At 44.0% G+C, this 16,504-nt stretch overlaps 1 protein-coding gene across 1 annotated transcript in view; it reads right to left on the bottom strand.

Annotated features, from left to right (window-relative positions):
- LOC147883803 (putative sphingolipid transporter spinster homolog 2) overlaps nt 1–16,504 on the bottom strand; it is a 113,061-nt gene that overhangs the window by 70,258 nt on the left and 26,299 nt on the right. Inside the window, exons 5-9 of the mRNA XM_087398388.1 lie at nt 8,022–8,126; nt 7,776–7,851; nt 7,611–7,685; nt 7,424–7,526; nt 3,278–3,346 (exon numbers count right to left, since the gene is read on the bottom strand). Coding sequence (XP_087254514.1) covers nt 3,278–3,346; nt 7,424–7,526; nt 7,611–7,685; nt 7,776–7,851; nt 8,022–8,126 — 428 coding nt within the window. The remainder of the gene's footprint in view (nt 1–3,277; nt 3,347–7,423; nt 7,527–7,610; nt 7,686–7,775; nt 7,852–8,021; nt 8,127–16,504) is intronic.

The following is a 16,504-nucleotide window of genomic DNA, read 5'->3' as shown; positions in this document are numbered from 1 at the left end:
ACTACTCCCATGAAAGTTCCAGTGCTGGGGCCATGGAACTATACAAAAGTACCCGACGAGTACCCTCTCCCCCTCGAGAGCTAGGTTCTAATTTTGCAGCCCCTTCCTTGGAGTTGTAGGCAGCTCCACCCATCCATTCTCGGGCTTCATCTTTACAACCATAAAGAGGAATAATGGACCATGGTTCTCTTTGACCTTATGTTGAAGCTCTAGATGATGGAGATGATAGAGTCGGGAACTGTGGCTAGCACATGGTCATAGTGCCACCTTCCAAATTGCTTTCTCTACAGACATGCATGGTTGTGGGTGTGCAATGGCAATGATGCCGTGCGGCATAGTGTGCGGCATCACTAAATCCATCTTAAGGGTCTAAGACATCAAGAAAAAGTTGAGACTCCTAGCTTGATTGCACATTGGTTTAGGGGACAATATGTCCCTTGCTGAGCTTCTTGTTAGGATGGAGCCACAAGGTCAAGAACTTGAATAAGATCTTGTAGGCAGTATCCAATAATGTGATCGATAACCACCGGCAGATGTGGTGGATGTCAACCCCAATTTCAGGATCAAGCAAATTTTGCCTTGGGCGACCGACTAGGAAGGAGCCCTAAACTGAAGATCTTATAAGGCAAAGAACGTTGGGGACGAGCTGCCCCCTCGGCATTTCAGGATCAAGCAAATCTTGCCTTGAGCAAGCGACTAGGAAGGAGCCCCGAACTAAGATTTCCTAATAAGCCAAATACAAGGGAGTGCGAATATGCTCCCAAAAGCACCGAAAGAACATTGGGGTTATAGAATAGGCATACACGCTCTAGGTGTCATATATATATGGGATAAATCCCATAGTGACATGTGGCACACTAGGATATGAAGTAGTCTAGTACTACTCTAGAACTCAATACAAACACACTAGAAACACTCACTTTCGCTTCATGTTCTAACATCCCCCCGTGAAGGCAAGGTGAGAGACTACTGGAATGGAGCCCGAACAGAACATGGCAATGATGGTCTACTAACCTCCAAGTCAGAACTAGACGTAGTTCCCACACAATCTCAGAGGCAAGTGAGCATGGCTCAGAGACTCATCAAGCATGGCTCAGAGGCTCATCATGCATGGATGCATAAACAACTCAGAGGTCTAGACAACTGGAGCAAAATGAGATCCTATCAAAGCCAATACATGGCTACCACAATACATCCCCCTCCTAACTCCATAACAGAATGGTGGGGAGTCAGACACGAAAAAACAGGAAAGCTTACAACATTTTAGTAGGACAATCCAAGGCTGTGAACCTTTATTGACTCAAGGACACAACACTCATTATTACAAGCATTTTTGGGGGACTACCCAAGGCAGAGTACCCAATGACTCACATATAGGAAATAAAATGTAGATCTCCCAAAGTAACCACCTGCACACAAGTGTGCACATTCCCCCATGTCGGTGATGTGTCGATGAAGCGCATGGCAAGAATGCCCCAAAAGATATGTCGGTGAAGTCCATGGGAGCAATTACCAAGGGCACTCAGCGGTGGCAAAGTGAGAGTCGCCAAATGTCGGATAGAAGCCCAAATTTGAGTGAATGTTGCTTAATGTAGCAAAATTCCCAAATACATGTGCACCAAATAGTGCTGTAATTACACGAATTTTGCAAAAGCCCCAAAAGTTTTACAAGAATGTTGAATCTGATCTGAACTTCTGTCCTTCAATCTACTGTATGTGTGGATGAAGATGTTGCATAGATATTCAGCCCAAACAATAAACGATGACAGGCTGAGAACTTCCCTGAATCTGTTGTAGACTATGGCGATGTAGATGAACCCCGATTGGAGGCTGAATCAAGGAGCGATGAAAGCTGAAACTGTGCTGCTGCAGACCTCAGAGCCGATGCAGAGACATGCTGGAGAGAAGAGACAGCTCAAAGAGTCACTGTTTAATCAATCAGAAGTTTGAGTCGGACCTCTCACTTGTGCACGCAGCAGGAGCAGCAGCGATCTCTGGTGTGCTCATGAAAGCAGGCTGTAGATGAAGTCGGCGAATTTACTTGTCCTTCTCTTTTGGCCACACGGGTAGAGATTCGTCAAGGCACTTCGATTGTAGTGGATCAATTCCTCCAGGTTGAAGCGGGAGACAAGATGCGGCTTTCCTGTACATAACACGCCCCACTGTCCAAAACAAATCACCACCACTTCGATTGTAGTGGATCAATTCCTCCAGGTTGAAGTGGGAGACAAGATGCGGCTTTCCTGTAAGCATATAGCAGAAGAGAAGCGTGCAACCGAGATACCATGGTACAGCTAACATTGGATGAGCTCTGTGAGGCAGCAAAACGTGGGCCAATCAAGGCACCTTGTAACTAGGTAGTTAGGTCTTGATGGTGTAGTCCAATGGCGCTTGGAGTACTTAGGTCTTGACAATTCTCTTCTTGTCAGGTGAAATGGCTCCCGTGGAGTTCGAGAGCTCGTGGTTCAACAAAGTGGATGTATGGCTGGGTGATGAGCCCATAGCTCCCCTCCTATGGCATATCCTAGATGGATTGCCCATTTAGGGTTTTGATATTGTATCCTACTTGCATGCAGGCTATGTCAAGTATGGAATTGATTTTACAGTGTTACCCTCTGTACAACAAAAACAGCAATGAGGACTTTTTGAAGGTGTAGATTTGATAAATGCAATCTACTCTTCATGCAAACATGTAGCCGAACTGAACTAGATATAACATTGCATATGAAAAAGAGGATGCCAGCATGTCTTTAACAAAAAACGATGGATGGAACTAAGAACAACAAACGCAACTAGAACTGCCATGTAGATATGATTGAATACTATATGACGCTATTTCAAACCTCAGAAACAGCCTTCTGACAGATTTCAAGTCTTGTGAACAGCAACTCACAGAATATAACCTTATGCCAATCGAAGTTGAGAACCTTGATGCCAGGTACAATTTTATTACCGAAGAGCTCTCAAAATACTGTTAGGATATAGATCATCAGTTCATTGTACTGAAAGAAAAGGGCACATACAAGATGCTCACAGAGCTAACTCATTTCGAAGTAACATCAGTTAAAATGTCTATTAGAGCTGCATGCAAGATACAAAATCCCACCAGACCCTTGAATGTATCGCCTTTTGAAGGCTCAAACGCCTGTTTTTACATCTACAGAATGCAGCCCGTAGCTACATTTGTCCTCTCTCTTTTCAAATAATCTCATCCAGTTACAGAAAGGACTAATCAATTATACTATATCAAACTTTGAATTAATCAATCTTTTCATACCAAGACCTTCAACATTTGACGGACTTTGCGTGTTGTAATTGTTCCCAATATCCTTTCTTGTATGAGCCCCTAAAATACAGAGCCAAACAGAGTTAGCTTACATTTTATTGTGATTGCCTTCCGTAGCACTGCTCATTAACACACACACACATAAAATTTGAAGGCAAGCCCTAATTCAAATATTTCAAACTCTGGTAACAACAAGTTAACCCATATGTATAATGTACGCAAACACTAGCTCCCCCTCCTATCAGATTACGAAACATATCCCTTCCGACCCTACCTCCTAGGACCTAAGAAAGTAGCCCCAAGCCTTTGCACCACCAAAAAGAACAAAGAAGAGGCTAGTGGGCACCCCAGCCATGAAATAGAAAAGGTTTCCCCCATGTGGCTGCTAATGAATATCCAATTGAAACTTCTTATATAGAGGGCTTCTAGTCCATTGAGCTGAAAAAACTGGTTTCCTTATAGTGCCCTCCACAAAAGTCCAGTCCACCCTATCATAGGATTTCTTGAAATCCAAGCGAGGGGCTGAGACTCCTAATGGGCCAAATCAATGGCCTCCTAGAAGACTATCAAGGATGCACCATCATGAGATTAATCTTTGTGGAACACAAGTGGATTGATAGAGTTTAAAAGCTTATAAACAAATAGTAAAATGTACAACTCACTGGTGCGGGGTAAGGCTGTAGGGGTGGGTATGTTGTAGGCGGTGAAACCGGCCTTCAGTAAACTGTAACCATCTTAGCATCCACGCTATTTCCAGCCACACTCAATCACTAGCACTCACTAGGACCCACTATCTTAGCATCCACACTGTTTACATCCATATTGCATCATTTCCAGCCACTTCCATTAGTTAAACACCACTGAAAAACAACCTTTGAAAACACTTAAAGGGAGGCTAGAGTAACCAGCAAGCTCCTTCACCTGGTTGCCCCCCCGCTGCACCCTCTCCACCGACAGCCTTCACCCGGGGGGTTCTCTCCTTCCAAACACAACCCCCTCCTGCCACGTGCTGCTACCCACCAACCCCTGTGGGGGCCACCGCCTATCATCACGGGGACATGATTTTTGTAACCGTCACTACTTTGGCTTTTGGGGACCAGCCTAGGGGAAGTGAGAACTCCCAAAAGTCCCTAGTAATGGGTTCAATCCCTAAGTGCACCCACTAGGCCCAAGTGCTAGGCCAAGGCAAGGAAAAGAGGGGTCTAATGTTGGGCCCAAGGAAGGCTAAAGTGTGTCATTAGTGAGTGGGCACTGGGCTAGAGCATTTAAATGTCATTGGTGTAGTGGGTTATGTTGGAGCATCAATGGAAACATGGTGTGGACAAAAGATGAAGAAAAAGCGTGTTTAATTATATGAGAGATGGCCAATATATAGGCACTGGTTACACTCCATGTATGACGTCATATGTGAGCTCAGTAGAGCATCTAGATCCACAAATTTCTCCCGGTATCTCTCAATCAGGTCCATGATTCTCTCAATCACACCTACTAGAACCTTCTACCACCTAACCTAGTCACACTAACCACCATGTGGTGACACACAAACTCACACAAACCTTGTACCCCTTGGTACACCCCATTACATCAATTTGTCCTTCATTCCCCCCCACAAATTGATGACCTCATCCCTCAGCAGGTGGTACATGGGGTGCTCCCTGGCTTGCCCACCATCATGTGGCAACACACATGGCCCCAACCTGTGACTCACTCCTAAGACTCTTGATTTACAACTGGAAGAATGGACAATGACTATGCATGGAAAATTCCCATAAGTCTGACAAGGAAATACCTCACATAAGATTAACGATCATTTAAGGATGGACTATCCAGAGTACCATTATTTGACACACACACAACACTTTATTTCATTCATTTTATGCATATAGCAAGGGCAGAGTACCCTAATATGTTGAGCCTAAATTTTTGATATGGGGAACAATCCCCCCTTGATGAAATATCTTGTCCTTTTCCTCCTCCTCTTCCAAGCTACCATAGTGTGAGGTACATTGTCATTGGAGAGGTTCTTGGTGTAGCCCTTCTTTACTTTTCCTTCTTGAATTTCATCAATGTAGATCATCAAGCAATATTTATTCTTGTGATTCTTCATAATTCCCTTGGAATGTCCAATCTTCTTGTACATTTGTTCATGTTGTAACTCAAGGAAAATATTCATGGAGAAGAGGGTCTTACCACTTGTCATATTGCAAGGGCAGTGTCTACTCTTGTACAATGATAGCATTCAATTCAAAATATATCATAGCAATGCTCTCCAAAGGCAAAGAGCATATTGGGAACAAAAGCCCTCAACAAATTTTGAGGTTTGACTTGGTCAACACAGTCGAACTCACTCAAACATGGCCAAATTGGTCAAGCTTCATACAGTGATCTTTAAGGCCAAAATTCGTCACTTTAGGAGCAGCATTCATGGGGGTTTTCACACAAAATGAAAGCCTGAATACCAGCGAAGATTCACCAAAGAAGAACCGCGCAATCATGCATCACGTCACCCAACATTACACAATGAATTCTGACTGTAAAATCGACGAGTGTGGCCCAAATACTTCACCAACAGAGACAAAATTCCATCAGGAGGTAGCCTTTGGGGTCATCCAGCCTCCTGTAAGAGGAATTTGAGAATGGTTTAGGTATGCAACCAGCATTGCAGAAATCCCTCCATGAAGAAGAGGAAGCGGCGTACAAAATCGGCGACGATTTGGGGAGATCCCTCTGGGCAAATAAGTCGCCCAGACATGAGCAATCTCTAGCTTGAAGGATTCTTCAATCCATTGGTCGGATGCTGAGTATTTGCTCTTGCAAAATCATGGGCAAAGGGGAAGACACCATGGAAGCAAGAATGGAGCTTGGTAGGGATGACCACGTGGCAAAAAGTCAAAGCAGTCAACCTGCTCTGATACCACATGTTGGAGCATAAATGGAAACATGGTGTGGACACAAGATGAAGAAAAAGCGTGTTTATTCATATGAGAGATGGCCAATATATAGGCACTGGTTACACTCCATGTATGACATCATATGTGAGCTCACTATGTGAACTCAGTAGAGCATCTAGATCCACAAATTTCTCCCAATATCTCTCAATCAAGTCCATGATTCTATCAATCACGCCTACTAGAACCTTCTACCACCTAACCTGGTCACACTAACCACCATGTGGTGACACACAAACTCACACAAACCTTGTACCCCTTAGTACACCCCATTACATCAATTTGTCCTTCAGGTTAGGGACTTTAATGAATGGGGGGCAAATGTGCCACACGGCAGGAGCTCATGCACCTCCTTCCCTCTATTCCCCCTACACTCGAATCGAGGTCTTATCCTCTCCCTTCACGCATTTCAAGGTCACAGCTGCTCCTCCTCCCTTGCACTCATCCCAAGACGGCTCATTTGCTAGCTGTACAGCCCTGCTGCACTCAACTCGAGGCCGTCACTATTGGTACGGCTTTGTTGCACGCATCTTGAGGTTCATGTGCTGTTGTACGTCCCTACTGCACACAAATGAGGCCCTTTGCTACACACTTTTTTTTTGTGTGTGTGAAACTATGAACATCATATTATGAAACAATCATTTTACAAAAGGGCAGGACTCCAAAAAAGAGCCAATGCCCTATCCATCAGAAACAGTGAAAGAAAAGCTCAATGCAAGAGACATCCAGATCCTCCTCATGCAAGGCATCATATAAGGACTGCCGCAATGAGGTCCGGAAGTACTCACACACACATATGAAATTATCGGCAGCATCCGGACATGGTTTGCGCATTGGGTAGACATGCCTTGTGAGGAGGCAAAGGTGGTAAAGGATTAAGCCCATCCCAAAAACGGGCTGAGAAAAGAGGGTGAGAGAGGAAAGGGGGGGGGAAGGAAGAGAGGGGAGCAGGAAGGGGGAGACAGGCAAGCAGGGTGGAAGTCGAGCAGGCAGTGCTATCTAACTCTGGAATAACACAATGGCATTGATTCTCTGCTCATAGCATGCCACCTCTGCTAAGTGTCTTTCACAAAATAACCATGCCAATTTAAAAGTTCATGAAGGCAATGTTTACACAATAAAAAAACATTACATAAATGCCCGTAGGAAACATTAATATACTGATCAGCACTCAATAGAATAGCATTACCTTCCATTTCCATAAGACCTGAAGCATAACTAACCACTGCACAAGGAAGCATCAATATGGCTTCACCCCAAAATGCAACTCGCCAGTGAAAAAGACTGCCGACCTGTGAACAGTTTTGAAAAATGTCTTAACAAGATTCCTGAAACCAAGGGGGCTGCACAGACAATAGTATGTGAGATTTTCTTACCACGCCTCCATATACATAACCAAAAGCCATTCCGACAGGGATGCACATGTAGAAAAGTGATAGCCAATATGTTTTCTGCAATAGTAGGATAATCAGCTCTGTGAAGCATGCAGTCTTTTGGAAATTTCAATAAATTTCACAATAAGCAAATTACCAAACAATGACCTTGTCAGGTGGAGCATTGTCGACAACAAATGGAGCTGCTAGACTGATGAAAGATGCTTCTCCCACACCAACCAACCTATGAAAAGGATCACACCAAGAACTAGGAAGATTACAAGAGCAGAATCTATAAGCCTTGTACAAAATTTCATCATAGAAATAAACTTGTACTTTATTGTTACTTCGTGAGACTGCTGCAAGAATTACAAACTTGAGAGCGGAAACCCAAACCTAAGTAACAACGCTTACATTCGTGCGAATGTGATAGACCAAAAATCAACAGAAAAGCCACATATTGCTATTGCAATTGTCCAAACAAGCAAGCCTACTCCCATAAGCCTGAAAGGATTGCGCCTGTATGCGTAACAAGGGGGAAATTATTAGAAAGCAAACAATACCAGGAAACATAACCTGATACAAGGATACACAATCAAGTAGCAGCATTACAGTCATGCCCAGCTGAAACAAACCAAAAGAGTAACCATTTGTACTTGATGCAAAACTAGCAATCCGAGACACGAAAGTATAAGTCCCTTTATATAAAGAGGCAGATGCTAAGGATAAGATCTTCTATGCATAATGTACCCTTCAAGAACATATTTCGCATCATCACGACACACAACAGTCTTATATGCCTATGTTTTCCCAGGACATCTATGCAGCATGAGATTTTAACAACTGAAAATAGCCTACCTGAAAAGGTCCATGATGTGAGGGAAACAATGGCCTTAGCGGGAAAACCCTACAACACATCATGTCTGTATTATTTGAGCATGAAACGTTAGTTTAGGACGAAGACGCGAAAATCACATGATTCTTCTCCAACGATCTCAAGGAAACAGAATCATCGTATCTTAGAGCTTTACATTTGCAAAAGAATGTCTTGGATGCATGATTTGATCACACTTAATGTTCAAGCATAAGCATTAGATGCATTGTCCCTTACTTGGAAATACCATAGAGGCTTAGTACTACTGAACCATCAAGATTTAGAAAAACTACATAGCTGATTTACAATCAATTGCTATGCAGCAACATTCTGCATGCCTAAATTCATCCATCATATGCATGTGCTTCGTTAATGAATGAGAGGACAGCAAAAAATTTAAAATTTGTATATACCTCGATAAAAACTACTGAAAACAAAATATAAAGCTTGCTGACATGGACAAGGCTCTTAAAAGATATAAAAGTGGCATGTATGATGTGCATACTAGAAGGAAGAGGTCATATCCAATATCTCCTACGGGTCCGAGTGAAGCTGTCCAACATCATCCAAATCTAGTGCATTATCATGTCACCCTGTTGAATCCAACCCGCCCAAGAGGAGTGACTCGCTTATCAATCTCTCTCTCCAGCAAGTCTAGTCTAGCACACTCATATCTATTCACTAGCCACTAGAAGTTTCGCTCCATCTTTGGCTCCTTGAGCCACTCTTAGAAGGCCAAGTTACATCAAAGAACACACTCTGTCCCTGAAGGGTCTGTCTAACGGGTGAACAATATACATCTCATGGCCATCCGTCTTTGAAGCTCTCGCTGCTACCTTGTCTCAATTGACCCTAAGTGAAGAGGCTATGATTTTTGCTATAGCACCGGGGAGGGACGGGGGGCAGGGGGGAGAGGTAGGGGGCGAGGCGTGGGGCAAGGGGTCGGGGGTCAATGGGGAAGAAAGCTAAACACAATGAAGACGCTGCAGTGCATGAGCCTTGAGCTCTATACTGCATCTGCTGTCCACTGAACGCATCTATCCTATGGGAGGAGGCCCTAAAATGTCCAAATCTGTGCTATGACCTCCTCGCGTGGCGAAACACATTTGGAATCTGCACCCCTTTCTAGAGTAGCGGCTGTTCCAAGTTTAAAGGAATAGGGGAGTGATCTGACATCATCATGCTTGCCATGATACCTGTAGAATAACCTGTATGCATGGCCCAATCATCGATGTGGACCCTATCCAACCTCTCAAGGGCAGCATTGGCCAAAAGAGTACTGAAAGATGCCCTAAGTCCTAAGGTAAACTCTGCCTCACACCATGAATGGAGAAAATGAATTGCCCTATGTTTCCCTCTTATCAAAAGTTATTGCAGAAAAGCAAGCCCCATTGAGTTTGTCCTGCACAAACTCCGAATTGTTGAAGTCTCCTCAAACGATCCAAAAGTCCATATCTAAGCTTGAGTCCAAAGGATGCTCTCTGCTATGGGCATGTGGCTGCACAAACATTCAAGATCCCAATCTTGACATTCCTATTCTGTTGTTCTATCGATATTGCATCTCTAGCAACAAGCTCTCCCTTGTCAAAAACCTCAAGGGGAAGGGCATGTTCCATAGAGCAAAAAACTCCACCACTTTGTCCCACAGCCAAGGACCATATCTCAAGGCCATGCCCTGGAGAGAGTCAGCTACACCAGCGTATATTTGAGTTGAGAACATATGCCCCTAAAAAATCAAAGTGTCCACTAGGCACCTAACAAAGCAATGTAGCTAAGCCAGCTAACAAGCCTACTGAATCTTCCCTAAACCACTGGCTAGAAAAGCCTAGGGATAGCAGCGAGGAACAAAAGGATAGAACAGCATGTAATCATGAGTATCTAAGTGTATGCAATGAGAGTGCTTGGAAACCTGTGGGCATCCATGACTTGTGAGGGGCTACACAAGAACACTCTTATGATAGGCTGCACAAGCAACAGGCTAGGTAGAGAGTACAAGGTACAGCAGGGCCCCCCTTTTACAGGTATAGGCAGGGGTGGCCCTTTTCTGAGCAAAAACCTCCAGGCGTTCGAGCGAAGGACCAAAATTTCACATTTCTACTTCAAAAATAGGCATGTTAGGGTATGTTACTAAAACCATGTTTCTTAGAGAAACTATATGTTACCAAAAAAACACATTTCCACTTCAAATGAGAATGTCTATTGTGTCCATAGATCTTGGCACAAAGATAGAGAACTTCATCTAACAATAACAATGATGTTAGGCATCGTGGATACTGGGATGGAAAGGATTTTGAAAAAACCAAATGTAGAGTGGGTTTCTCAGAGAAAATCCTCTCATAACTCCTATTTGATAGAGGAGTATACTTGAAGAAAACCTCTCATAACCCCTCTTCATGGGGGGTTTCTCCAAAGAAACTTATTTGAAGGAAGTAGTTTCATCATGAAACTACCTTGGACTTTGAAGAAACGCTCTCATCACCCCTCTTCATGGGGCGTTTCTCCAAAGAAAGCCATTTGTAGGAAGCCTTCCAAGAGGTGAAACTATCTTGGACAACATTTCTTAAGATGTCCTAACTTTCACATACAATGTCGAAATATAGTCATTTGGCCACTCAATGGAATGCAAAAGGCCACTTGAGCACATCTACAAGGTTATAAGTTATAAATTATATCATTTAGAGTCGAATTTAATTTTTAAAAGTATAAAAATAGTCAATATATATATTGAGTCTTAGTACTTTTTAGTGAAATAATCATTGATTCTCATTGATGAAAACTCTATGTAGAGGAGGTATAATGAGTTATGGTTTGATGGAAGCGCGTTATTTAATTATTGCGTCATTGTTTTTTACTTGGTTTTTCATGCTTTCTAATTGTGGTTGCTTAATAGAATAGACAATTTGTAAAATTCGTTCTAAACACTTTAGAAATAGCCGACAAATTGCATTCTACTAAACACTTCAGAATGAAAGTGAAGACAGAGATTGAATTTCCAAGGTAGTTTCTCTACTAAACACTCCTTGAGTGTATTGCTAATCTTGAATCGCTAATAAAACCTCACTCATACAATTTTGCTCAGAGGAAGTGCAACACCGGTATAGGCCTGGGCAGAATTTACCACTATGCTTATAGGATGGCTTCCCAAGGATGCTACGTGGCAACATTAGAATCCTACTAAAAGTAATTAGGCCATCCTACTATTATTTACAAAGCCATTTAAAGACTGATCAGGCTAGAAATTAACTAATTAAATTTGACCTTTGTTACAGTCACTCTAGCCAAAGGAAATTTGTCCTCGAATTTGCAATGGTGCTGTAACAAGGGATTACAACAACAGAATAAAGAAGAGAAGCTCATATCTGGTCATATCATATATGTAGCAGTGATTCTCTGCTGCAATTGTCGATAGTCCCCACTAGTGCATGCAGCAATAATGATGGTGGAGCAGTAGGTAGATCAGTGGATAGAATAGATGAAGTCCCAGCAGGTCGACATAGCTAGATAATGATCATATCTGTCCAAAGCATACGGTTGCCATATACATAATGATGCCACTTCTCAATGGCATGTAGTATTGCCTACATCTCCTGGTCATATATATGATAGGTAAGCCCCTTGGCATCCAACTTTCTACTCTCATAGGCAATCACTCCGTGTGGCTGTTTTACGACTGCTCCAATACCTCTCCCACTAGCAGTCTGCTTCAATGATGAAGGATAGGTGAAATTAGGGCAACCAACATATGTCAATCTTCAATTGTTGAAAGCTCTTTTCTGCATCTTTTGTCCACCGAAAGGAGTCCCTCTCAAGCAAATCAATAAGTGGTGCACCTATTGTAATGAAGGGGGGAAAAGGGCTAAATTAGTAGTAGTTCTACAGGGCGTTAGTGAGAAATACGGGGGGACTATATAAGTCCACACCCACCATTCATTGTAGCACTTTTGACGTGACATCTAATCCTATCTACTCCCTCCTCCTCCCTCCTGTGTTTTGCCTACACTCTCTCTTCCCCTCACCCTTCTCTCTCTCTTTCTCTCCCTTTCCTCACTTCTCACTCCTCCTCCACCTTTCTCATTGCCAGGAGACCGAGACGGGCAGCACCCACAGATAGTTGCTAGCGCTCCATCACCGGCTACACATCAGTGCCCCCCTGACACACATATACCCTTGGGGGGCCGCATTGCATGGACTAGAGCCAGCCAGCCCTGATGATAATTGACTCGAGGATGAGGATGAGGATGATATTGTTGATGATGATTACTTAGGATATGACTATGTACTACTTAGCACTTAGCATTCAGCATGGGTGATGATGCCCGTTTAGTAGCTCCACCCTTTCTGCTTGTTGTATCAGTTTTCTATCAGTCTCATAGACCCATCGGTCTTCTGAAGACTTTAATAAACTTTCTTTCTTTTTTTCTTTCTCCCTTCTGCCAATTCTATCCCCTTCCTCCAAGCTGCCCTTGCCTCCTCCATTACATTGGTATCAAAGCTCCGCCTTTGGCACCTTCACTTCTCCACTTCATCCTTCACTCTACTTCCCAGCAACTACTACACTAACGCCAATGCCAATTTTGCACATAGCAGCAGCTGGTGTTCAGCGCAGCAGTAGGAGAAAGCAACGATCTACCTTCAAATCTCATCCTGCTAGCCTTGCAGAAGAGAAGCTAGGCCACCTGAACCTCAACGCCCATTTCAATCGACATCAACACCAAGCAGTTAGTCATAACCCAAATTTGCTAACGTACGAACCAGATTCGGGTTCCTTTTGAAGGCACTTCCAATCGACGATCAACTAGAATGAATTTTGAGATGCTCAAATCAGTCGAGTGGGGCTTTCACTAGCAAGAGCATGTCGGTCCTCACCAATGGGCAACTGGGCGAACGGCAAGATGCTTCATCAAATGCCGCATGCTTGAATCGCCAGATGCCCACTTGCGCGCAGATTTTCATCGCTTGATTTCCCTTCCTTGGCCATCGCCATCCATCGCAGGCGTGCGCTGTACGGCTCCCTCCGTTACCGTCACATCAATCTCCATCCTCGATCCCATCACCATCTGAAGCATCACTTATCACCATCGACGCCCAGCCTCTTTGTCGCCCGTCAGATTTGCTTCGGGTTGGTGGTTTCACCCAAGATGTTCATCACCTATCACCATCGACGCCCAACCTCTCTGTCGATCGTCAGATCTGCTGCAGGTTGGTGGTTTCACCCAAGATGTTCATCTTCCGTGCACGCCGCGTTGTTCAGCCCTCCATCCATCGCCATGGCTCAGTCTAAGGTCTCGTAGGTTAACTTAATTGGGGTTTGGTTTAGGGTTGGGTTTAGTTAGCTAGTTGCAGTTAGGTTTGGTTTGATAGGTTTAGTTAGGCTTGAGTCAGGTTAGTTGATTGAATTAACCAGGGTTAGGCTAAGTCGTAGGTTGGGTTAAGTTCACTAACTAGAAGTGACTAAATAATCCTACGTTAGGAGTCCTAAGTATCCTATTATGCTGTAGTGTCATCTGAAATAGGGTCATCTTCAATTTCAATGATCATGCTCAGCTTTGCACCTGCATTAGCTTTGCACGCATTCCTATGCTCAGGTGGCCACTTTTCACCACATAGATAACACAGATTTTTCTTCTCTCTATCTCAATGACGGCCTGAGACAATTGTTTCACCACTTCATCTTTCTTATCATTTGGCTCCTCCTTAGGGCTGGGCCTGATACAAGCCTTGCATCCTCAGCCCTATCCAGTTTGGTGTTTCCCACATTACTCGCATAAACAGAGGAATACCTGGGAATATGAGAGGTTGTAGAAGAGGACACCACTTTCTTAGAACTCTTTGGAGGGCTAACCTTAGTCACAGGTCTGCTGTCCAAGTGACCAATACCCACACCTCTCTCCTTTGAATTATACTTGGGTTTATAGAGTTCAGCAAGTCTCATAGCCTCCTTAAGGGTGTTGGGGCTTTGAGCTGACACATCAGCAGCTATGCTGGGATGGAGTCCATGAATAAACCTCAACAAGTTGCTCCCATTATCAATGCCATGGGAAAACAGAGATAGCTTCCAGAATTTCTTGATATAGTTTCTCATTGTCCCTTGCGAGTCAACTCATGCCATTCGCAGACAAGCCTGTCTTTGGCAAGGGGAGCGACAAATTCTTAAACATATGCTCCTTGAAGTCATCCCATGTGTTGATTAGGGTGCCCTCTTGTAGGAGGTGCCTACACCAAGTATGTGCATAGTCTTCCAGATGCAACACAGCAAACCTGACTTGGATCAATCTTAGGGTATAGCATGAAAGAATCCTCCATTTTACTCAGCCACTCTTCAAGCTCATTAGGGGTACAAGATTCACCCTTAAACTTGGACAAAACAATCTTATCGTCAGCATCCTTGTCGTGATGAGTAGGTCCTTTGGGTTCAGCAAATTTAGCAGTCTGGATATACTAGTGGAAGCGCATAACTGACCTGAGATCTTCCGTACTCATTGAACCTCTGGCATAGTCGATCCACTTCAGGACTGGCACCCTTGGAAACATTGCCCCTTGGTGGTTCCCTGCTCCTATGAACTGTTGTACCAATTGTGTGGTAAGCTTTCCTTGCAAAGGGCATAAAACCAAAAGGGTCAGCCTGAGGAACAGCAGGAATTTCAGCCTCTGAATCTGAATCATCATCTCAGGTCTGTTCCATGGGCTTTTACCATTCATGGACTTAGTTTCTTCTGAGCTGGTCAAGCCTTCTGTTCATAGTTGCAAAAGAATTCTGCATTCTTAGTCCATTGGCCTTAATCTCCATGGCCATCACTTTAAGCGCCTGCTGCAATATAGGATCTAGATCACCACTATCGATCTGCTCCTGAACTTGAGATTCTTGCACATATGAGCTGCCATAAGTAATCCCCTGTTTCCTACTGCCAGAAACATCCTGATAATCTAGGCTGTCTTCTGGAACTCCTTCAATGGTGCCATTGCCCAATGGAGCTGTTCCGTCGGACCTTGTAGTGTCAATTACAGAATGGATGAACTCAAGATCTCAAAAATGCTGCTTCCTAGAGTGTGACTTCCAGGCCTCCTTGCAGGTATCGTTATGATTCAAACCAATTAGATGTAAAGTGCTGTTTGAACACTGTTTAGATCACTCTTTAGGACACTGTTTCAAACATTGTTTGTGCTGTAGACACACTGTTTGATAGACTTTGCCAGAACAGTATAATGCCAGTTGCCACGGCAGCAGATTCATTTGTCCATGTGGCAGATGCACAGATTGCCCTAATTCAAATGTTCGAGGGCTATAAGTAGGATAGAACAGAGCTAGATAGCATATAAAACTGAAAAGCCCCAAATTTCATGGTTTGCAAGCAGACATTGCAGAAAAATGTGCCACCTTCGAGGTAGATGAGAGGGCAAATGAGCTTCGATTAGGACCAAACCTGGAACAATGTTTGCTGCAGCTGAGGCAGCTCCCTGAATGCAGCCAAAATGTGGAAATTTGGTCCAGTAACTCTCCAGATCACTGCAGAATTGTGTAGTTTCCTGCATCACATAACCCTGAACAATTCTGGCCCAAATGTGGGAATTTCACAGCAGAATCTTAGGGCTTATGATCAGGAGATCAGCCTGGTCACAATGATGTAAGAATCACGCAATTCTGAGCAGTTAGAGAAACTCGAGGTGATCAAGGGCTGACATGTGTCATCTGGAAATTGGAGCATCTATCCGCGACAATTTTTTGCAGAGAGGTAGGCCCAAGGCTGAGATTTGGTGCAACGCAGGGCTCCTTTTTGGAGCCTTAGATTGCGCCAGGCCCCTCCATGGGCAGCTCCGAATGCCACGAGACCCCCTGAAGAAGACAAGGAGGTCGTGGCACCTTCCTGCACCCCCCACGGGCCTTGCACCAGACAGGAGGTGACCAAGGGGCTGTCGTAACCCCTCGCATTGCTTCACTGGGGTTCCATTCCGGGCTGCCTCAGCACTTCGCACTGTCACCATTCAAGAAGGACCTGCAAGCAAACAAGAAAATCGCCCTGGCTCC

This window comes from Dipteris shenzhenensis, chromosome 27, assembly GCF_047967505.1.
Source record: "Dipteris shenzhenensis isolate YYH24624 ecotype China chromosome 27, Dip_SZ_1.0, whole genome shotgun sequence".
NCBI lineage: Eukaryota > Viridiplantae > Streptophyta > Polypodiopsida > Gleicheniales > Dipteridaceae > Dipteris > Dipteris shenzhenensis.
The sequence above is the reverse complement of the archived record's forward strand: the minus strand, read 5'-3'. Positions and strand labels throughout refer to the sequence as shown.